A 23,896-nucleotide genomic window follows, 5' to 3' on the forward strand; every position below is an offset into this window, starting at 1 on the left:
GAAGTCGATGCGGGCAGAGAACGCGTGGGTGCCGTACCATCGTGCACGTATAGTTGGCTTCGCCGTGTGAAATGGAACATTTGAGATCACTTTGCAACACGTGACAGCGGTCGCCCAATAGCGGCGCGAGTGGCGGGAGGAAAAGGTATACGTAACTCCGCTACCTTAAGGTAGCATATACATTATCTCTATTTGGGAGCAGACTGCGGTGCCATCTGGCAGCAGCAACACAAAACACAAATATTGCGCTTAATAGTGGGTGTGCCTATCAACAGGTGACGCGACAATTTGCTCACTCCCAAGGACTGGGTCAGTGAAGTGTCCCGCTTTCAAAAGTTTCAATGCATGGAGCCTATGGAGAATTTCGCAACTCCTATGAATGAATAGCTCTGTCGTAGATGTGACTTGGTAACCGGGAGTAGTTGTCTGTACTAGGTAGAGCCCCTAACTGTGGATTTCAAAATTAAAAGGACAAAATGGGTCGACCTGCAATCGTGTAAACATGGTATGTAAGTCATCATGTGCACCTCGTTCATGCTGTAGCTGATGAATTACGGAAAAGCACATTGTTATGAGTGGGAAGCTTCAAACCAACCACCAGTTGTGGCATTTACATATTGTGACACCTGGTCATTATTTTGCTCCTCTACTATGCTACATTACTTCGGTTAATGTCATTCTGTGCTCGACATGATGCCTGTATAGGATCTTTTTGCAAAGGAGCTTTAAAGGAGCCCTCCAACACTCTTTAACCCCTCATGTTTTATTCGTGGGTTATGTAGACTGAAGTGCAGGCAGAGTAATGCAGCGAAAATGGCAGTGGTAATAGCACGCAATTTGAAGTTATTCGACTTCGAAAATTGAAAAAAAAAAAAAAAAAACGCTGGCCCTCAACTCAATTTTCGCGGGTAACTTGACAACATTTCACTGACCCATGACGTCGGAAGGCTGCCCCAATGAAATAAGCTGGAAGTGCCTACGTAGGGGAAGCTCGCACCCCACTGTTGCTTTTTTTTTCCAAAGTCATGTTGACCTTGTTGCCACAGTAACAAGTGTGGTGCCTGACACCTGGTTTGCCAAAATGTGAGCAGGAGCTACTGTGTCGAAGCGAGGTATTTTCTGCTGTTTTTTACAACATTCCGAGTCAATCTCTCCTTTTATTCTGAGAAAGTAACTTGTTGAAATACCAAGACAGTGAAGTATTGTTGACCCTACGCGCGTTGTTTGGTGAGCCACTCAACGAACAACAATGGTGCACTGCACCCTTTCAACTGCACACGTGCGGAAAGAGGCAGCTTGCAAACTCCCAAAAGCAAGAAGAGGGAAGAAAAAGAGAGAGGTCTTTCGTATATACATCCGACCCGCACAAGCCAAAAATTCAGAGGCTAAATGGCAGCTAGCGTCCCTGTCGTGCTTTGTAGTCGCGTTTTTTTGTTGTTGTTGTGGCCGCGTCTGTTCAGGGTTCGATGAAAAAGCACAGAAGAAAAATGAAAATCAGTTTTGATCCTACACCACGATCGCTTCTGTTACATCTATCCAATGATATAGCGGCAACCTTCCCGCGTCATTTCCGCCGGCAAAGTTCTGGCGAGCGCCACTACGTGGTAATTCGGTCGGCAGTAGTGATTTTATTGCGTGATTAAAATACTATATCATGTGATATCGGCACTTGGACCCACGCTAAAATAATCTCCAGCTATCGGTCTACGCAAACCCCGGATAAAAAATACGTGCTTCAATAGTGTTCAGAGGGCCCCTTTAAGCGCTGGCGTAGTACTTTGTAGTATAATACATGACTGCCACGCAAGGGGCCTGGATTCAAATACCACTTGATTTTGGACAATTTTTTTCATTGTGAATGAATTACACAGTCAATTGTGGAGACAGCGGACAACTACGCCACCCAAATCATCTGTTATGACCTTACAACATCTTCCACTGAAAAATGAAGAACCTGAGCTTGTGTCTCCATAAACTTCTATAAAATATTTAGTAAAATGTTTCAGTTTCAGCATTGAATGCTAAGACAAGCAACTTACAGAGACAACACTTGCAGCAGGAACAGTGCGTTTCCTAGGATTAGGTTCAACATCACGCAAGAAATCAGACCACAGATCATCTGCTCGCTTCTTTTCCTCGTCCGGGTTGAGTGCAGGAACTAGCTCCTCGGCATCGTTTGCTTTATCAGGACTTCCGTGTGCTGGACTAGCTTCACCCTCCAAATAGATTCCACCCTTACACTTCCTGGAAGAAGAAAGAAAGGACATACACATGCCATAGAACAGTTAGAATTATGCAAATGAATGTAGTAAACAGCAAAGTAAACTGAATTCTAACAAATTATGAACAGTTTCATTAGCAATTTTCAATGTGCCGTGGTAATACAACGAGATATGATACATAGCTGCGGACTTAATGGTTTTATCCCTGCTGAAGTGATCACATTTCAATGGAGGCGAAATGCGACTAGCCCATGTACTATCTGACGTCAGTGCACATTAAAGAACCCCGGGTGGGTCAAATTATCTGGTGGCTTACACCAAGGGGTCAGTCAAAAAGTGGGTCACTTTTAGACACTAAACCACATAAACCAACCATTAACTTTCTTCAATATCTCACTGGCACATGGATCGATAATCTATCAGAAAGTGCACTTATTTTAAGCATCCTAAACACGTAGTCATTGAGTAGTTACAAGAAATTTTTAATAGTATACTAAATGTTCTGAAAATTTGTAAAACTCTCCTGTAAATATATTAGCAGTTTTGCTTGCGAATGGCACTATTTTCCTGCCTGTCAAAGGTAGGATTTTAGGACCCATTTTTTATAGCAGCTGGCCGGTGACATGGTGAATTTCCTACAGAGGGGCATTTGCTGTGGCTACACCTTGGTGCCTACATCAGTTTTCCTGCTCCCAATCGCCTCAATGTCGGCATCCTCACAGTGGGCAGGGGTATGTATACCAAGGTCAATACCTAAAAAAAGAGCCAACACAGCTTAAATCGAGGACGACGCAGCGAGCAATGGAAAAAAAAATGATAGGTGTAACCTTAAGAGACAAGAAGAGAGCCTAGTGGAGTAGGGAGCAAACCAGGGTTAAGGATATGATAGTTGAAATAAAGAAGGGAGGCAGATTGCCACTATCCCTCAAGAGGAAGGTATATAACAGCTGTATCTTGCCGGTACTTAGCTAGGGAGCAAAAACCTGGAGACTTACAAAGAGGGTTCAGCTTAAATTGAAGACGACGCAGCGAGCAATGGAAAGAAAAATGATAGGTGTAACCTTAAGAGACAAGAAGAGAGCAGAGTGGATTAGGAAACAAACGGCGGTTAAGGATATTATAGTTGAAATCAAGAAGAGAAAATGGACATGGGCTGGGCATGTAGCGCGTAGACAGGATAACCGCTGGTCATTAATGGTAACTAACTGGATTCCCAGAGAAGGCAAGCAAGTTAGGGGGAGAGAGAAGGTTAGGTGGGCAGATGAGATTAAGAAGTTTGCAGGTACAAATTAGCAGCAGCAAGCATAGGACCAAGTTGATTGGCGGAACATGGGAGAGGCCTTTGTCCTGCAGTAGATGTAGTCAGACTGATGATCACAACAGTAAAAAAAAAAAAAAAAAAAAAATTACCAAAAAGAATAGGCTGGAATGCTTATGACAAGACATCCCAAATTATGGCAGGCAATTTACCACTGTCTATAAAGCGAAAAATGCACAATCACAACCTATTGCCAGTTCAAACATTTGAGGCTGAAACTTGAAAGATAACAAATAATCTCGAAAAAATTAATGAGCCATTGCACTCTGTGAAAGTGGATGACCAGCATAGCTGCTGTCTAGCACACTTATTTTTCATTTATTTATAAATAGATTTATAATTTTCTACTTTAGCGTATGCTCTTTTAAAGCAATTCCACTTCAATTCACAGGGCCAGAAGAGCAGAACGTGGGTTTACTTGTGTATTTAGATACGTTTTGTCAATTTCATTTTTATAACTTTCATGTTGAGAGGACCAGTGGTGAGTGGTGGGGTTCACAATTTCTGTGGCACACACCTGCTAGGGGTTTTGTGGTAGGTAACTATGGACTTATAATACGTTCATACTTGATATTACTCTCAGGGTCGCAGTAATGCCAACCAATTCGCACAGTTAGCCAGCTGATGTTTGGGCTTAGTCTGCATGGCTACGATCATTTTTTTTTTTAACTGAAGGTTGGGGCCATTTATGATGACGATATTTTTCTGTTGAATAGGTAGCTGCGACGTAGGTGACTGTTGGCAGAATTACGAATGGCTTAGTTACATACAGCTCCGCTGTAGAAGCAAACGACCAAGCAGTGAGCGATGGAATGGAATGGAAGAGACAATACCGCAAAATGCTGAGCACCCCCCCCCCCCATGGTGAAAGATAATCCAACTAGATTTGGAAGGGGGGGCACTTGCTCAGAGCCGGACTGGTCCCATTAACGCTTACTTCAGATCTGAAATAAGCAGTGGGGGCGGGGCGCTGGCTCGTCACGTTAGGGTAGATAAGAAAGTAAACAGGCATAGCCAATATTCTAATTGAGATTAAGGAAGGAAAAGCAAATGCAAAGGGTGGGACACGAAATGCGTAGGACGCACAATTAGTAGTAAGTTAAAGAAGCCAGAATGGATACTAAGGGAGGGGTGAGTTACATAGCTGAGGGCAGCGATGAATAGGGTGAGGTGATGAAATCAAGAAATTCACAGGAATAAAATGGAACAAACTCGCAAAAGACGCGGTGAATTAGATATCATTGAGAGAGGCTTTACTTCAGCAGTGGCCATAGGACAGGCAAAGAATGATGATTATAGTGGGTAGTACTTTGTCTGGAGGAGAAACTGTAATAAATGTTTTTGTGGCCACTTGTGGAGATGCGCTGGAGCTCTGAATGGACACTGAACAGATAATTAGCTCATGCTGGCAAAGTGTACTTTAAGCATCTCTCACATAGGAGACGTTTCATGACATTAAAAGCTGGTGCACTACCACGGCAAGTTTAAACCTATAGCCAGAGCAAGAACACAGCGACAGTGGGTAACAGCAAAGATCATAGGCATGTTAATCAATAATGGACAACGTTTTATAACAGCAACAGCCTGAACAAAGACGTTCCCACACAAGACCTTGAAATGTACTTTGTCGTCTTTTATGAAAGGGAACACATGAGCACGTGGCCGGCACTCTGCGGCAGCCGCCTTCAGCACCATCAACAGACAACGAAAGAAAACATGTTTGATTTTTGCCGTCATCTATTAGTGAACCAAATAACCAGTCAGGGCCCGTAAACAAGCACTGCTGAATTACGCTCCCGCTCCGATCATGCAACGAGCGATGCCTGCAGTGCATCGTCTGCTGCGAACAAATACAGGGTGGTGTGCCAGCACTTGCTACATGTAATTGCACAGTCTCTTGGCTTACGTGAGTTGCACTTTGACAAAAACAGAGATGTACAGGTGAGAGGGATGCATGCAGGTGGAGGTGTGGTGGTTGTTTATCAATGAATGATACAGAGTGTCATTCAGTGATATCCTGTATCATCCAAGCTCCATGGCTTCTCCTTGGAGCTTGTATACTTCCATAAGCCACCAATCAATATGTTTCACCAATCAATATGTTCTCCAGTGAACAAAGATGAGAATGTTCATGTGAACGTCCTTTAGCTTCAGCTGTCATCTTCCCTGGGTTGTAAATAAATACAGAAATGACATTTTCTCGTGAAAGCCGCTTAAGGAAAAGACTGAGACCTCCTTGCCTGGTACTAATCTCAGAATTCAAGCATGTCCGTCCAAGGGCATAAGCGGACATCAAGTAAACGATGGTGGCGATTCCACATTGTCACTACGTATATACAAAACTATGTGCAGCCCCCAATTCCCTAAAAACTGCTGCACAGTTTTCAGGCGAGCGGCAGCATTGTTATCACTTGAGTTGGTGGACCAAGTTCATGTCGAGGAACATCTAGGAATATTGAGACAAAGAAAGCACTGACTGCACTAGTTTACACGAGTAACACATGGGCTTGACGATGCTGCGGGAGAAAACTTTCGCATACTCAATCCATTGCAACTACAAAACTGCGCGAAAAAGTGACAAGAAACAGAGCAGGAATACACACAAGCGCAGACTAGCAACTGAAAGTTTATTGAAGGATACACATATATAACTAGCACTAAAAAAATGACGTGAAAGATTAGAGGATGGCAGTGAAATAATCTATCTCTCGTTGGTGCAAAGTCACTGAACACCTCGCAACACACGTGTTGCCATACTTTAGTATGTAAAAGGCCTCAGCAACTTCTCTCGCTGTTTTATCCCTGCGCCGGGACGACACCCTTGTTTTGCGAAGTAATGGGTAACACTTGCAATCCCTGCAATGTAGGCGCATATTCGACAAAGGGTGGGTCTTTAGCGATTCCTCGCGATCCATTAGTCTGTTATTCAAACACCGTCTAGTTTGTCCAATATAGCACTTACCACAAGACAAGAGGATAAGATACACCGCACCAATTCCACATTCAACAAGCGTTTCCCGGTGACTGACCTCACAATCACACCACTTTTTTCTATGCCTTCAATTTTCTTATCCACCGCTGTGCAGACTTAGCCCAACTTATTCCTGAACGAAACAACCAGGTTAACATTTCTTGTCGCTTTTTCGCGCATTTTTGTAGTTATGAATTACCAACTCGCCCAGCTCAATCCATTGCTTGATGACTTGATATGAAGTAATATGCACGTGCTTGGTTCAGGTTTTTTTTTTTTTTTTTTTTTTTGTGAGCCACGAGGAAGAGAACCACCAAGATGGGACACATTCCACTTGAGGAACGAGAAAAAGTTAAGCTCTGCATTGCTGGCTGCAGTCAGCGACATATTGCCTCTATTATGAAAAGGCCCCTAGAACAGTAAATAGTATAGTGTAGGCCTTTAAAAAAAGAACACCGTGTGAAGGACGCTCCACACAGGCGCAGACCACGGGCAACGACTGCGGATGAAGACCATGCATTTGTAGCTGCAAGAGCAGCGAGACCACTGATAACATCTCGTAAAATGCTATAGGAACTGAGTATTAGGGCATGCACGATAACTGCGAAGCATCGCCTCGCAGAAGCTGGCCTAAGATAGAGGGTTGCATGCAGGAAACTCTGATGCGAAAAACAAACCAAGCAAAACAGCTGCGATTTGCAATGGACCTCGAACCTTGGACTACCTCTGACTGGGAGAATGTTTTCACTGATAAGAACTTGTTCACCACCCGGTGGGATCAGAGGCATAGAGTGTGGCCCCCAGGAAACAGTCGGTAGGTGAGGTTTATTGTGTAAAAATATTGAAACAGTCGGTAGGTGAGGTTTATTGTGTAAAAATATTAACTAAAAATGTTTAAAAACCTCTACCAGAGAATTGCCATTTTTATGCATTTTACGGTATTGTAGTGTTTCATATCGCATATATAAACTAAAGAATTTTATATTTAAGGTGCAGTATGATTATAATCACTTGTGTTATTATAAGGCTGTGTTTGGTTTTATCACTAACATTATTATCGTCATTCGTATTAGTTCATATTTAAAGCATGCTTGGCATATCCTGAAAGTATAGACACTGAAAAGGTGCCAGTACGCTGACTGCTGCCACAGACAGAGGCACACCGCCAGCCCAAGTGCTGTCTCAAGATGAGATAATACAAACAAGGGTAAGTTTAATGGTATAGGAACACGATTAAAAACATAAAGTAGTACTTTAGGTCGACATGGATAGATTTTATAAGTATGCGTACTATGTAACCCAACAGAGTTACACATTGTTGGCGTAAATGAAGTGTACTCAAGATAAGTAAAGTGACTGTTGATCAGCAGCGAATGGGCGATATAATGATGCTTTTATACAGTTACAGATCAGAATACCTCCAGCAAGTGGTGGCCAATGGCCATTCAGCAGTGTGCGTATGGAGTCTCGTTATCAATAAAGGGCTTTGTCCGCTAGTCCACATAGTACACAGTCCGAGTGCTACTGGTTGATCCTGGACGACATGATGGTGCTCTAGTTCCTGAATGGTCCTTTCCCAGAGGGCGATTACGTCTTATTCCCCTGTGACACGTGGCATCTTAAATGCACTTTGAGCGAGTACACATAGCTGCGAGTGCCATTTGCGCACTGTCACATGAACAAGTTTAGTGTCACTCGCTACCAATGGCTTACACATAAATACGCTGTTGCCTGAAGCTGCGCTCATACTATTTTTAAACTACTGTTTCCGTTACAAAGGATAATGCTATGTATTAAAACAAGTCATAAATGAACAAAATCCTCGCTACACTTACGATCGAGCCGGTTGCGGCAACGCCCGCTAGGGGGATGCAGTAGCAAATGCTGTGCGATAGCTGCGTGTGTTATGCTGTTTACTTCTAGGCACACTTGCACATGTGTAGGCGAGTCGTTCTGCAGTCGTTTACGATGGCGTATGTAACTGGTGCTTCTTCCATGAAGACGTGTTCAGACGATGAGACATTGGCGCAAAAATAAATATATGTTTCGCTACAAACCCGTCAATTGCCACTATCATCATTTCTAAAGTACACTTCGCTTTCTTACATAGCAGCAAACTGCCAAAATGACACTTTGTGAGCGTAAGTAGACTCCCACAAAGTGTAATTGAGTTGTTACAAGTGACAAGGGTATTACAGCAAGACAACTCGCCTGTTCACACATCCCAAAAGGTAACAAACTTTTTCGAGGATCGTGGCATCAACACTCTCAACTGGCCACTCCAGTCTCCAGACCTCAACATCATAGAGAACGTGCGGGGCCTCTTCAAAACAGTGCTAGCGAGTCAGTCTCTGCACGAAGGCTTTGCTGACAACCTGACGACGATATGTGGGGTTTAACATCCCAAAACCACCATATGATTATGAGAGACGCCGTAGTGGAGGGCTCCAGAAATTTCGACCACCTGGGGTTCTTTAACGTGCACCCGAATCTGAGCACACAGGCATGCATCATTTCCGCCTCCATCAGAAATGCAGCCACCGCTGCCGGGATTCGATCCCGCGACCTGCGGGTCAGCAGCTGAGTTCCTTAGCCACTAAACAAACGCGGTGGGGCCTTTGCTGACAACCTCTGGGGTGCCATAAAGGAGGAGTGGCAGTGGCTGAGAAGCGATAGGTCACCGACGGCTGCCTTGTACAACTCGCTGTCCTAAAGAATGGCAGCTGTTGTCGCAACAAATGGGGATGCCACCAGGTATTCAGAGGTGTCTCGTAACAACACAATGCAGTTGTACTTCCTTGGTGTTCAAGACAGAAAAAAATATTTGCTATTTTTATGTAAGCATAATAATATGTGTCATGACATTTTGTGATTACAACTTTTCTCTGATGATTGCTAACATATAAAACTTTTTTTTCTTCAAGTTTTCTTTACCCCGCAACATCTCGCTTGCTGTCACCATGGTAAGGGTGGTTTATTCTTGGCGTCGCAGCAGCAAGCGCACAGATATGAAATGCCAAAGTACTTTTTTTTTTTTTTCGCTGACAGATGGGCACATTCGAAGTAAGTGAGATTCAACCTCGAAAGACAATTTTCACAGGGTACACTGATCAACTTCACAAAATGAAAACTACAACCACGCCTCAGCCCAAATGCATCCCTCTCACCTAGGCATGTCTAGTTTCGTTGAAGCGCAACTGGCGTAAGCGAATTGCACTTCTAGCGAGTTGCGAGCGACAGTGCTTCTACGTATATACTGTATTCGTGCACCACACTTGATTTGTTTGCAGAAGACGACGCGCTGCAGGTATCGCCGATTGCGCTATCAGAGTGGGAGCGTATCAAGCAGCACTTCTGCCAGCCACAGCCAGTCCGAAGGCAAGCGTGCGCCTCGAGACCAGCAATTTTGTTCGTCGATAGAAGACTGTGAAAGTGAACATGCTTTTTATCGCTTTAGCGGCCACCGCAAAGCGCCAGCCACGTGCTCCCTTTCATAAAGGACAACAGAGAACACTGTAAGTAGGAGAGAGTGAACATGGTGCGAGAGTAGCAAAATAAGTCGCCAAACGAGTGGCAGCCGCATTGTTGGTCATTAAATGCCCGTAACACTGCCACTGTAACATCGTCCTGAAAGGTTCTTGCATTGTACTAAGTGAAAAAACAGTGTTTTATGAAATGAACAAGAAAGGTAGACACACAATGCTGTGTGTGTCTACCTTTCGTGCCCGTGTCAGAAAGCTCAGTTTTTGTACAATGCCCCACCAACTGGCCTAACGTTATCCACGTCTAAAGTTTTGGGAGCTTCACGTTCACTGTAGGCTTGTGTCCTTGAGGAGGTCTGGGGCCATTTAAGCCTCTGCCTGAACAATGGTTCACGAGTGGACACAGTTAAGTGCAGAGATTTCTGTGTCTTTTTAACTGTCATTATGCCTTTTGGGCGGTACTACCCTAATATGATTATTTTTAGTGGGTATTTTGTTAATGACACAAATTCAGAAGCCACTATTTTCATACGGCTAGATTCTCACCTCGACAAATGTTTTTTTCTTTGTCCTTTTAGGCTTCTTTCCAGCTGGTACCTCGGCGTCACTCCTAGCGTCGTTTTCGGCATCCGACTCATCGCCTTCGCTCTCCTCGGCTGAAAAGTATTCAAATTACGATACGCAAAGGTAAACATACAATCTGTCACTTCAGTAAACCGCGTGACATCAGTACGCACACTAATGTTTAAGTTGTGACATTATGTGACGATAAGTTTCACGGGGCAACACAACAGAATGTAGAATCTAGAGCAACAATGACAGAAACCGGCCGCCGCGCTATAGCAGAGCAGTAGTACAAAACAGTGTAAGCATCGATTGCCTACAAAGATAACATAAGACGTATATGATCTACAGACTGCGCTTGCGACGATTTCGCCGCATCCTGCTAGCTTGCTTGTTCCTTAAAAGTGGTTCCTACCCTTTATGGGGAATTGGCCAAGATACGAGAGAATGAGTCCCAAGCTCGGCAGCACGTACCCGATGGAACGTAGTCGTCATCTTCACTTTCAGAGCTATCGGCTGGCTTCGTCGAGTCAAAAGTGGACATTCTGAAATTTCAAAACTGCTTTACTCAGTAAGTCTTTCTGCTGTCTCTAAACAACTGGTTCAGAACGCGATTTAAGTGCGCGTAACTAACATACGTATGAAAGCGCACAACTGGCACAACGCCAACAATCGATATTTAGAGCGCGAAAACAAAACAACGACACAGAGACAAGAAGGACACGAAAGACACGAGCTTCTTGTCTCTGTGTCGTCGTTTTGTTTTCGCGCTATAAATATCGTCATGCATACCAACTAGCCGAAGCTGCCACACTGCCAACAATCGATCTTGGATTGTCTTGCGACTTACAGTCGGTAACGGCTACTATGGCGCCCTACCTTCTCTTCTGAAAATAAAACCTTCACTGCAAAGTACGAATCCTCAACCTCACTATTTAAAGGATAAAAAAAGATAAATCTAATGGTTAGGTTACTAAGTATTACGGCTAGATAGCGGTAGCCGCCGCCCGAACTAAAGGGGACAGCCATACCCATCCATCCATCCTGCATAGAGTCTATCACGCAAACGTCCCTAGATTTCTTGCGCGTGCGCAAAACGAGTGCTACTTATTAGTGGGCAACATTGTGCATCAATTTTTTTTTTGCCGCCGAGATTGACGTTATTGTCTAGGTTCGAAAGTCTCGTCTCTATCCTTATAGTGTACTAGAATATTATACAATTCTGTCGGTGTCGGCGGTATTATACATGGCGTCGAAAGCTAGGTTTCAAGATGGTAAGAGAACCAGTTATTTCTTAAGTTGTCGTTATTTGTCGGCATGCAACCGTTTTCAGTCTTGCGCAGAGCTGTGGTGAGCTACCTTTGTCATAATGAGGATGACTTGGTCTCCGTATAAGTTGTTCACGTTCTGATGTGAATTTTTAGCTAAGTTTTTTTTAGTGGCACTGTTGTATGCGACATTCCCGCAAGATCGCCGCGTTACTTTTTTTTTATATTGTGTCGTACCTCTTAGTTGTTGAGCGCAGCAGTGGGCTTCAATACTTGCTGTCCTTTCTTTTTCTTTCTTTTCTAGGTGAGAAGGTTCTGTGCTTTCACGGGCCTCTGTTGTACGTAGCAAAGGTGAGTGCTTTTGACGTCTGCTGGCCTTTTGATCCACATCATAGTGAAGCAATGCCTTTCGTTTGATTTCTGTTACAGTGCATCATGGCCCAGGTTAAAGACGAGCAAACCATGTACTTTATCCACTACAGGGGCTGGAACAAAAAGTAAGAACACTCACGATCGATAACATAGGACCAGCCTCTTGCGCAAGCCACGTGAGTGAGTACAAATTTACAATGGTCCAGTGCAACCTCAGCGCCTACACTGGAGATGGAGCTGCGTTTGTTGCACTGCGCTGTCCCTAGTTCGCTAACAGTGGCCGTAACGCAGAAAACAGATGCCAGCGCGCGTACCCCGTGTAGTACGGTCACAATCCCCCTACTTATGCAGGGAGAGAGACGCGCGCATCGCATTCCATTCGGACCGACCCTGCCTCAATATTGCTTTTTTTTTTATCCGCTAGGCTGTGCGTCCTCAGGCTGCAGCCACAATGGAAAATTCGACAGTTGTAAAGTTGTTGTCACTCATTCACGTGGCTTGCGCCATCCAGGTGATCCCGACGTTGAAAATAGCCTCCACATTTACTCTGAAGTAGTCGGGAAAACAGGAATGTTCTACATTGTAGTTTTACTTGAAGAAGGGCGGTTTGGTTTATCAAATCTAAAATTTAAAAAAAAGCCATCAATGCAGTCTGCAACGAGACTCCAAAGCGGTTGTGTGACAAGGGTGTCAATGAGAACATGCTGTCACATGCTGTAATCTTCGATAAGCCATCACCACGAACACTCAGCAATGCAGCCTTACGGGGCCATCCAGAAGAGTTAGTAGATGGTGGCCCTGCATACAAAAACGTGCGTCGGATGTAACTTAGAATGTTGGAAGTTGAACGCTCGGATATACTGAAGCATATGAATAGACATGCCTGTAGATAAACACTTCTACTGCTCATTGTGAAGCATTTGCAGTCTCAAACAGACATTAGAGTGTCAGTAACACAACAACCTGGATCTTGCAGCATGTGTGAAAGCAGAACATCTCTAAGATGCCTTTGCTATATTTTATGTATCATTTTTCTTGGTTGCCCTATACCTTGATAATCCTCTTTTTTTTTTTCATAAAACCATCAGTATATTTCCGGCATAAAACACATCAAATCACTCACCTGCATTTACCTGACTCTATCACAATTTCAGTTGGGACGAGTGGTTTCCTGAAAGCCGCGTACTCGAGTTCAACGATGTTAATCTCCAAAAGCAAAAGGAACTCCAGAAGGCACACCTGTAAGCATTGCATTGTTTTTTGCTACTATATTGCGTTGCCTTATGTACAGGAAGCATGTTCTGCATATTTTGCAGTGTGCTTGCAGATGTTTGTGCATGCGTGCCGTATTCGGCTGAACATCTAAACTCCCTGTAAAAATCACATACACTGAAAGCTGCTATACACATCACTTTTGTTTGCCAGCTGCGTTTGATCGGTTATATAGTGGTTCCGATATGTGCACCTGTGCATCCCTTCAGATCACTCTGCTTGTGCTGACTAGTACGTACAGTTGTATGTCTGTTACACCTCATTGAGTATCTACTAAGGGCCAAAGTTTCAGGGCCAGATTTAATGGCAGCAAGATTTAGTTCTGGCAGTTTTTTGTTTCACACAAATGTCCACTGAATACATATATATATAATAGAATTCGACATACCGATACCCTGCTCCGTGACTTACGCTTTAATTGATTCTGAGTGCTCTCGATTATTTTGAAGTTTTATAAAGCGAACGATCTCTTTTTTCGAGGAGTAGTGCATGTGTAAATAATGTGCCGAAGCATAGGCCCCAATTTTAAAAGTCTTCGTTGGTCGTTTTTCTGTGTCTTCTCTTGCGCTGTAATCACTCTCGGAACGGAATACCAACTGGACCATACCGACACTTTGCTTCAAAAAGTGAAGCTTTGACTTTCATTTTCTTTTTTTGTATAGAAACCCCTATGAAAAGATTAACCGCAGATTTTCCAAAAAAATAATTTATTGGTCTGAAGTGGTTCAATACATGGATTCAGCATCCCTCTAAGGGGCATTTATAGGGACTAGCATCATCAGGATTTTTGTAATCATGCTTTGATAACTAGTGAATTTACAGTTTTTGAAACATTGCCCGAGTATGTACAGCCAGTGGCAGAACTTTGTAGTACGCAGAAGCTGCAAAATATTTTGTCAGGACTACTGTATACCACAAAATGTGGAAGCATTACATCAGTCCACGGCAAAAGTGCTAAATGTGGTACAGAACTGTGGGCTTCGTGCATTCAATGCAAAGTGCTTGTCCTCCTCTTCTGTTTCTACATTCCAAGAACTTCTGTGATTATGTTCAGAGTTAAAAGGCTTTATGAAGTGATACTTATAGTAAGCTTTCACGACTTGTATCGCAAACGGTTGAGTATCTCATTTGCAGTTATTGTGAAACCAGCAATCTCTTAAAAGACCACAGACACAAAATTTTGAAGGCAAGACAATGAGTGATATAGATTTTTGGGGAGACATACACAATATCTATGCAATAGCAAGGACAACTACAGTTTAGAACATATTTAAAATCAATCCTAAATTGCACACTGCATGACTGAGTGTAATGCTGATCCCCTCATGATGCCAACATCAATGCGGCAGCAATGTATACAAACCTATGTCACGAGTTTGTATTGGATGGTTGCTTGCGCTACCTGCGATTTTTTTTTTCCGTGCCTGCATCTTTGCGTGGGCTGGCTGTCAGTGCAGCGCCCACGTCACTGTCTTGCGTGGTCACATGACCAGCTGTGTTTACCTTGCTGCTGGAACAGCTACTGCCTAGCTCGGTGCTATGCGACTGGGCACTCTAAAAACTATCTCTAAATAAATGCTCACACTCATTAAAACGAGGTTTCCAACCGTGATAAGTGCGCTGTAAGCTGTCTATTGCAAAAAATGATAATAATACTAATAAAAGATGAACAAGGTGCAAAATTTTTGTGTTGGCTTCTTTAAGTACATGGGTGCTCTTGTGCACTCGTAAAATTACCATCTGTTAGAATGTTGTTCTAATGGCTATTTGCATCTTATTATGTCATATTAGTGGCGTGACACTGTAAGTCCATGCCATGCTAATCTTGCTCAAATGTGGGACTGTTATTGGCATGTATTAGCATGACTAGTGTAGACTCTTGCATTCTTCTCTATAAATATTGCACTTTTTTTTTTTTTGTGGGGCTTTGCGAATAGTAGTACTTTGGGGTAGATTTGCAAATAGTAGGCTTTTCCCAGCAATGCTCTTTCATAGCAAACTCACAGTATTGTGGCACATAATCTAAGACACACTGCAGAAATGCTTTCTGATGACTGCAGCTGAGTTTAACATTAAGCAAAAGAACTTAGAATTGTTCAGTTTTACGCCTGCATGTGCCATGCTAGCAGCCAGGAAATACTTGTGGGAAACGCACAAATGCCTTCTATGATGTCCTTTCATACAACATGAAGCACATCTTGCTGTGCAGGTACGTAGAAAAGTTGTAGAAGAATCATACGTACACCAATATTTTATTCGGATTGTATTGACACCTTCACTAAATTTAGGCTATAGTTTCAGTTTGATCTAGTGTGCATCTGATCGAGTGTACAGTCTGTTTCGCACTTGGGGGAAATCTCGTGCGTCGCATCGCGATGGAAGTCGTGCGCCGTAAACAGCTCACGCGTGCACGGACGCTTGGGGGACATTGTGTTGAACATCTGAACCGTGTTGCTGGCTACGGCAGCGCGTGCTGGCTGCATTGTCAGGTACTGGGCTGATATTTCTCATCATGTCACAGTACCTCTCACTGCTGTCCAAAATGAGCGCTGACATCACTTCCGTTGGGGTCATGTTGGGGTATTGAGGGAAGTTGGAAGCTTCATGCGTGCGTTCTGGCGCCGGCGAGTGAGTACTGCCTCAAGTAATGTTAGTAGAAGCACATTCAGTTGGTTTCTTCAACCTACAGCATTCCTAAACTCGTTCTCATTTGTTTTATTGTGTTGAACGTGCATAGCTGCACGGCAGTTACTGTCGAGTGCTTCGTTTTCTTTTTTGACATTAAATAAATGTCACGCGTGGTATGTGCTTATCATGGTATTCCCCGTTGCAGCATACTGTGGTTCACACACAAAGAAAAAAATATTCGTGAATGCACTCGATACCATGGCGTTTTGAAAAAGCATGTAGCATATGCTGTGAAACCCTGTTTCTGGAACCCCATTATTGCCAATGAAGGCTCAGAGGTTGGCATCGCACAACGTTTAGTACAGAATATCGGCCTAGTTCCCACAGCATTGATGAAATCGGCAGGCTGCCCGACATCGTGGCCAGCGCGCACCGCTGTCACAGACAATGCGGTTCAATGGCACGCCCCTCAAGTGTCTGAGCTTGCACGAGCTGCTGATGGCACGCGTCTGTAGTGCTGGTCGCATCACAATGCAATGCGCACCGAGGTTTCCCCTAAGTGTGAAAGAGACCGTACATGAGAACACATTATAGTATACATGGCTCCTGAGCATTTACTAATTTTACTTGTTCGTGCACTTGCACACTAAGCAATTGTGATAAATTCATGATTGAAAATTTTCCGTCTGTCTTCAGTGCGCTTCAACAAAAATTTTCAAACATGAACGTTATCCAACTAGCCCAACTTGCCACCTTGCTGATAAATTCAGTATTTAGTCAGTGGAATATGGCGACATTTACTAGTCAATAAAAGGCTCAGTTTGTGCTGAGGATTATTATCAATAAAATAAACAGCACAGAGTTAAATACTTTGCTGTATATTTGTAAAACCAACATTGTTTCCTCTTTATTGAAACTGGAAAAAAAATTTGACTAGGTTCCTGGACTTAGCTGTGGGGGCTAGATCATTTGGAACTTCGTAAGTGTGTCAATTTAGTAACTGGTGCTCGGTTTCCTTGTGTAACTATGGTTGCGGGATAACTATGGTTTGGCTGCAGTTAGCATTTGTCTGCAACTAACACGTCAATAAATTGCTTACTCTGTCTTCTGTGCACTTCTGTGACTACTGACTGGTAGTGCACTTCACAAGCTTTGAAAATTGACAAAGTTGCAAGTGGCAGCTTACTAAAAATAGCCCAGACACTTGCACACCCATTCTGGCTCAGCGTTAGTGTTATCACTGAGCTTAAATGTGCATTGTTGTGTGTTTTGTTGCTTTTTGTTTTTTTGCTCATGGGGCTTTTTCACCCCATCATTGTGTGTATGTGTGCGTGTTTTTTGTTTCTCGAGTTGCTCAGGTCCTCAGCCTCTCATTCGCACTCTGCTTTGTAAGTACCACCCTCCCCCTCACTCCATTCGCCGTCACCCTTGCTAGCTGGCCGCCCACTTTGCCTTGCTATAGTCTGCTTCTGAGACGCCAATATAAGCTCTAAATTTCAGTGTCAGGCACACCTACCGCAATGAAAATATTAGCATCAATATTTCCCGAAAGCCATGGGTGTGAGCAGGAGAGCTGCAGGGGCTGTCTTGTGCACTTGCCTCTAGATTGCATAGCACAACTGATCGACATGACACAATAAAGATGCATAACAAAGCACTTAATGAAGCACTTTGTTGTATGTGCATCTTTCTTGTGTCACGATAATCAGTTGCGCTCTGTAATATGCTGTCACGCTCCACTAACAAGCCCAGTCTTCAACTTTAGCTACTTGCATGGAGGTGTAGATGTTTTGACTGTGAGAGCAATATTTATTCTGTAGTGCAAACAAAACAGGATGTGAAGATCAAGGTGATAAAGAGATTTTCCAAATTGGTTAAGTTAACACACAGTTTTCAAGTTGTGTTTTCCACACCCAAGAACATTGTGCACTTCTCTGAGCATTCTTTGTATGTCTTTTGGCTTTTCTGTTTCCTTTGTGCCGCCTGGGGAGTTTAACATGCGTAATGTTTATTGATGCTGAAAAATAATGTCACTTGGCACATGATAAAAACTTTAGCTTCAGCGCTAATTCTCGAACCTGCTGTGTTCTCACTATTGTTGGTCTCTTGGAGGTGTTATGAGTTTTCACTTCCTCAAAGCTGGCAAGTAACATCACTTATTTCTGAGGCCATTTGGCGGTTTTGCTATCTGAAGGCCTAATGAGATGCACCCACATAGATACATCATGCCATTAGACGTGTCTGCAACCAGGTGTGAGGTGGTGTCCAGTAATTTAATGGTTTTTAAAAGTAATTGCATCTGCAGGTGCTTGCTCTCCTAGCAAATCATTCATATAGTGTGGCCACAGCAGTTGCATTTCCACGGCATTGAATGTGTTGCAATGCGCATGTATCATTGCACTGGATTGGGTGCACATTAAAAGACCCCAGGTGGTCGAAATCATTCTAGTCTCTCTCGTCCCCCCACCTTTTACCTTGGAGAATCAATTTTTCATAAAAGGCTTCAACTGTCAATGGTATCTCATTGTCTCTCTTACATGAAAACCTAGGAGGGCACAAGGAAAATATTAGGTTGCCAGCTCACATGAATTAGCAATCGAGTTCGGTTGATCTATAATTTAAGTTCCTGTAAGATTATTGCTACATCTAATTTAGAATAGCTTATATTTAGAGCTTGTATTGGTAGACGCTCGTAAAAAGTTCCTAAAGTTAAGAGTGCATTCTGAAAGATTGTGCATGTTAGAATGAATTACTTAAGCGATGTCGTGAGATATTGTAAAATTTCATGGTAACGTAGCTTTCGTCTGCTTGTCATAGTAATGCGGACATACTGACAGAATTTGGCTTGGGCCCTTCTTTCAAAGAATTAGATACCAAAGTGACAAGTTCAGTTGTGCCTGCAAAAACTCACACTTTCATGATTGTAGAGGGCAGATGTGCAGTTGTAGACATGTTAAATGTGAGAACTAGTTTGATACGATCCCAGTGGCATTGCATTACAGAGCAGTGCTGTGGACATTGGACACCAGCAGTCATGGCCGCACTCCAATAGCTGTGGAGTCCAGCTTGTGTTGGGAGTACTGACAGTTAGGCGAATTGGTGCTTGTTCATGATGAGTGTGAAACAAGAGACGAGGATTTTTGGTGTCTTTTTCTTGCACGCATTTCTGTGGGGCATTCAGTATGGCTCGGCTTGTATGCTTAGTCTGACTCGTATATTATCATTGGCAGCTGGACAAGCAGCAGTGCATGATTATGCCCTCAGGGTATCGCTCACAAAAGGCATTCTAATGTCTAATTTTTTCTGCTTTGCATTTAGTCTGTCCACAGCTGTTCATTGCGATTCACTCGGTGATGCGGAGTCATGTTGTGCCATACGGTGTTCTCGTTACAATGTTCCAAGCACTCTGCATTCCCACCAAGGCCGTGCTTTTCTTGCCCTCCTCTTTCTTAGTGTTTTATTTTTTTCTTGCTTCAGCCTTTTCCGATTTATGTCTTGTTCAGCATAACTTGCACAAATTCGCAGTAAAAGCCAATATAAGCTTTGCCATGTATGTCCATTCTGTCAAGTGGCAGAACAATGCTGAATGTTAAGACAACAGTAACAATTACAAACCATGTGCTTTATTAAGCATCAACCATCAGGGGGAGGTAGTTGCTCTCTATTTTAATCCCTGTGTTTACTTAAACTGTTGTGTACCTACAGTAACTAATTGCTCAGGCTCCTTGTTCCATATGTGAGCACGCTCTCTCTAATATGACACAAGTGCTGTATTAGAAATAAGAACATGTTAATTTTGTCACGAAAATGTAGCATCTGTGTCACTCCTCTCCGTAGAAACGAGCTGTGGCAGCCAACATATTGCATACAAGAAAAAGCAGAATTTAAAATGTCTGCATACACCTCGCTACTTTATGATTTAGTGTTGCGCTGCAGATAAGGATGAGAAAGGGACTACAGGACAGGTGGTGCGCGAACCCACAAGTGGTTTATTCACATCTTGCAAAGTGTCGGATAGGATGGATGAGGTGGAGGGCAGGACATCACAAAAAGACTAAATGTAAACAAAGATAATTCACGCATATGGCAAATGCCATTGTGTATGTCACATTTTTGAAATGTTTCACAATTTCTGGGTCACCACATAGTTAGCTCATGGTGGTGGTGAATACGTTAGGGAGATAAAGAAAAGCCCTTTTTATCATAGCTGCAAAACAGGAATGTATCAGTACACTCTTATTACACTTAAAACTGGCAGAAATAAAATTTGTAGAAAGTGACATATGCGAAAAGTTTGTCTGGGCTTATGATGGCATATGGAATATACGTGCATTATCTTTGTTTACTTTTATTTAGTCTTTTCGTGATGACCCCATCCATCATATCAGATTGTTAACCTATATTTAACACTCTGCAAGATGTGAATAAACCAGTTGTGAGTTTGCGCACCACCTCTTTTGCATTCGCTTTTTTACCCTAGTCTTGTCATTCGGAGTGCAACAAGAAATCAATTAGCCCAATTCATCGCTCTGCTGACTCAGAAAATTGACATGAGTTCTAACTAAAACTCGTACGTCCACTACTTTCAGGACCTGGAAATTTTTTTCCAGATCAGTGTTATTAGCGAGGATGACAAGACGAGGATGAGTGACACCTTGCTGCTAACACCGATCTGCAAAACATTTTCCAAGACCTGAAAGTAGCGGATGCAAGAATTTAATTTAGCACATGTGGCAATTATCTGAGTTACACTCGACAATGGAATGAAGATAATGTGTCGTTCTTATGCAACCTATACCCTTCGACATAACCTTTGTTAGTAAGGTGCACCCTCCAACGAGCTAAACTGTATTGTGTAGTTTTTATTAATGTGCATACTTTTGCTAAGCTAATTCTCAAGACAGCTACACTTCACAACTCATGGAGGTATGGGGGCTTCAATACAGATAAAACTTTCAGATCTCGTCGACAGTGAATAACAAGGAGGACTGCCAAAAAGAAAAGAAAAATGAAGATTCTTGTTTACCAATGTTCTGCATTGCTTTCCAGAAAGAGGGAAAAGAAAAAAGCTGCTAAACAAAAAAAAAGAGGGAGAGAAGAAATGCAGCAAAAAGCCCCAGAAACGGAAAGGTATGTGTTAAGGCTCTTTTGTCTGCTTTGCACAGTTCTCATGGAATAGAAACACTAATTTAGGTTTAAGTAGCACCTATAGTCGGGTGCACGCCTATACCTGTGTTTACTTGTGTCGGGAACACTCTTGGCTCATACACTTATATCAGTGTCTACATCACTTTTTGTGGCTAGGTTCGCAGCAATACAACATGGTTGTCTCAAACGGTTCCACATACCACTTGTTGCATTTGAAGTTAGGATGTCACATGTCATATTGTGAGCATACACGTGGGCTATTCACTTTGCTCCTTTTTTTTTTTTTTTGATTGCGTGAAATTTCTTCCACACACCTTGGATATTTGTAACTTGGTTATTCTGCTCGTAGAATGCCTTGTTCGAAAAAAATCAGTTATGAGAAAGCATGACGGGGAAAGGAGGTTCGTGGAGGTTAAAAGTAACTTTTTCATAAATGTTCCTTGGCCTAGCAGGCCACTGCAGAGCTGTTCTTTTGATGTTTCATGTTCATGTGCTGGAAGTTGTCAATATGCCATCACGCTGTGATATGCTTACCTTGTTAGCTCAGGTGGTAAGGCAAGCGTCTTAGTAATGCGTTGGCCTAGGGGGCTAAATTCTAAACCAGGATGAATTGTAACAGCAAAGCTGTAAATCAAATTACAGAGATGGCAGTGGTGTTGCCAAAAAAGTTGCTGCGCCGTTGGCTGGCAACTGCCGAGCTTAGCACGTGCCCTACCGACTGTCGGACCATAACGATGGCAGTGGTGCTGAAAAAAAACGAAAACTGTCACTTTATTGCCTAGCAACGACTGAGCACAGCACATGCTCTGTGATGGAGACTGCTGCATGGCGTCTTATGGCAATCTGAAGCCATGGGATACAGAGCGTAGCTCGAGTGACGCCATGCAAAGTTGTGTGTGTGATGGAGCCCAACTTGCATAGCGTCCCATAGCAGTTTAAAGCCGTGGACATGAAGAGAGAAAACTAGATAGAAAGAGGAAGCAAGCATTGAGACCAGATACTGCGCCGTCTGACCAAGCCGCACATGTACGTTAGCCAGCCACGGCCATTGATGCAGACGTGTACAACTCCACTCTACAGTGCATTGCCTGGCTGTGCCCGATTATGCAGAGACAGCCATGGGATACCTTAAAATACTGCAAACTCTAAAAGCTGATGACTCGCATCTCGAAGCTAGATGAAACGATTGACTGGAAGTACAAGCTGCACCCATGCTTCGCTCAGCCAGGCTTTGCGCGGCTTAGTTCAAACTTCCTGATTTTGTCAATCTTTCATTATTGATTAACCCATTGGCTGAGAAATCCGTGTGCATTTTTTTTTGTATGTGCTACAAATGGGTAGATGACAGTTTTTGTTATTTTTTACGAGTTGTTTGCTATGGTAGCATTTTGGCTTAATCTGCGCATGAGGAGGCTTCAGTTTCCACGTCAAAGTGCTTCACTTGTCATGTGAACAGGTGCTGCAGCGACGGCGGCAGCTGCTTCTTACCAGCGAACTTCTAGTCAGGCTTCAGAGTCTGGTGGCGAAAGACGGAGAAAGAAACGAAGGCGTCTGGACACCCATGTTGAGTCGGTGAGATACTCTAACCACACTCTCTTTAAACTTTGAGGTGTGGGAAAACTTCGACGTCACCTAGCCATTCAAGTCCAAGCAGTCATGGATAGAACTGCTCCTTAAATCTCGAAAGAAGCTCCATTGTGAAATTTAATTTTGGATGTGTAGTGTTTTGCATTGTGATAAGTTTTTGCAGCATTAGCCTACATTTTTGATGGAGCCATAAGTGTATAATTACTATAATGCATGTCTAGTTTCATGATAGCTGTGCTAAAGGATTTTTCCTCTAAAGGAAAAAGCATTTTTGCCCGGAGTAGAGATCAAGGTGCGGATACCAGAGGAACTGAAGCCATGGCTTGTAGACGACTGGGACCTTATGACAAAACAAAAAAAGGTATTGGCTTATTACTTTACTGCATTGGACAGCTTCCATTGAAAGCCTGATACTCTGTGTCAACCACATAAAGAAGATTAAAAAGACATAGTATTTCACTGCTCATATTAATGGCTTAAAATTACTCATTTGAATCTGTGATTAATGTGGAATGTGGGTGTTGTGTAGCCTATATAGGCTTGCATATTATAGAGGCCTGTGACATGAATAGAATTAGTCTGGAATACCAGGTTCTGTCATTATTGTTCCTTTTAAAATTTTCTTTTTTAATAATAATGCCGTGCCCTGCCACGGTGGTCTAGTGGCTAAAGTACTCGGCTGCTGACCAGGTCGCGGGATTGAATCCCGGCTGCAGCAGCTCCATTTTCGATAGAGGCAAAAATGCTGTAGGCCCGTGTGCTCAGATTTGGGCGGACATTAAGGAACCCCAGGTGGTGGAATTTTCGGAAGCTCTCCTTTACGGCGTCTCTCATAATGATATGGTTGTTTTGGGACAGTAAACCCCACATATGAATATCAATAATTGATGAACTATGCTTTGATTATTTTTTTTTGTAATTGGTGTTCTGATTTTAAATGTGCGATTGCTGTGTTTGCATGCAGCTTGTACAGCTTCCCTGCAATGTCACTGTGGACCGTATTCTCACGGATTATGTGAAACAGGCGACGTCAGTACAAGGAATTTCATCTAAGAAGTGAGTAA

The 23,896-nt window shown here is 43.0% G+C and overlaps 2 protein-coding genes across 6 annotated transcripts in view; one reads left to right on the top strand and one right to left on the bottom strand.

Moving 5' to 3' along the window:
* LOC119187124 (uncharacterized) overlaps positions 1–11,556 on the bottom strand; it is a 47,085-nt gene extending 35,529 nt beyond the window's left edge. For 3 of the 5 annotated variants that reach the window (XM_075876168.1, XM_075876173.1, XM_075876172.1), the window contains exons 1-3: positions 11,032–11,556; positions 10,540–10,649; positions 2,040–2,244 (exon numbers count right to left, since the gene is read on the bottom strand). In XM_075876168.1, coding sequence (XP_075732283.1) covers positions 2,040–2,244; positions 10,540–10,649; positions 11,032–11,052 — 336 coding nt within the window. In that variant the 5' untranslated portion in view covers positions 11,053–11,556. Of the gene's footprint in view, positions 1–2,039; positions 2,245–10,539; positions 10,650–10,972 lie in introns of all 5 variants that reach the window. The other 2 variants (XM_075876171.1, XM_075876169.1) reach the window with 2 other exon arrangements.
* Positions 11,557–11,676: 120 nt separating this feature from the next.
* The window catches only part of LOC119187123 (uncharacterized), an 82,645-nt gene continuing 70,425 nt past the window's right edge, over positions 11,677–23,896 (top strand). The window contains exons 1-10 of the mRNA XM_075876176.1: positions 11,677–11,831; positions 12,130–12,176; positions 12,255–12,322; positions 13,352–13,438; positions 17,456–17,480; positions 18,968–18,975; positions 21,151–21,227; positions 22,702–22,817; positions 23,092–23,193; positions 23,797–23,888. Of these exons, the coding sequence (XP_075732291.1) occupies positions 11,804–11,831; positions 12,130–12,176; positions 12,255–12,322; positions 13,352–13,438; positions 17,456–17,480; positions 18,968–18,975; positions 21,151–21,227; positions 22,702–22,817; positions 23,092–23,193; positions 23,797–23,888 (650 nt within the window). The 5' untranslated portion in view covers positions 11,677–11,803. The remainder of the gene's footprint in view (positions 11,832–12,129; positions 12,177–12,254; positions 12,323–13,351; positions 13,439–17,455; positions 17,481–18,967; positions 18,976–21,150; positions 21,228–22,701; positions 22,818–23,091; positions 23,194–23,796; positions 23,889–23,896) is intronic.

This window comes from Rhipicephalus microplus, chromosome X (genome assembly GCF_043290135.1).
Source record: "Rhipicephalus microplus isolate Deutch F79 chromosome X, USDA_Rmic, whole genome shotgun sequence".
NCBI lineage: Eukaryota > Metazoa > Arthropoda > Arachnida > Ixodida > Ixodidae > Rhipicephalus > Rhipicephalus microplus.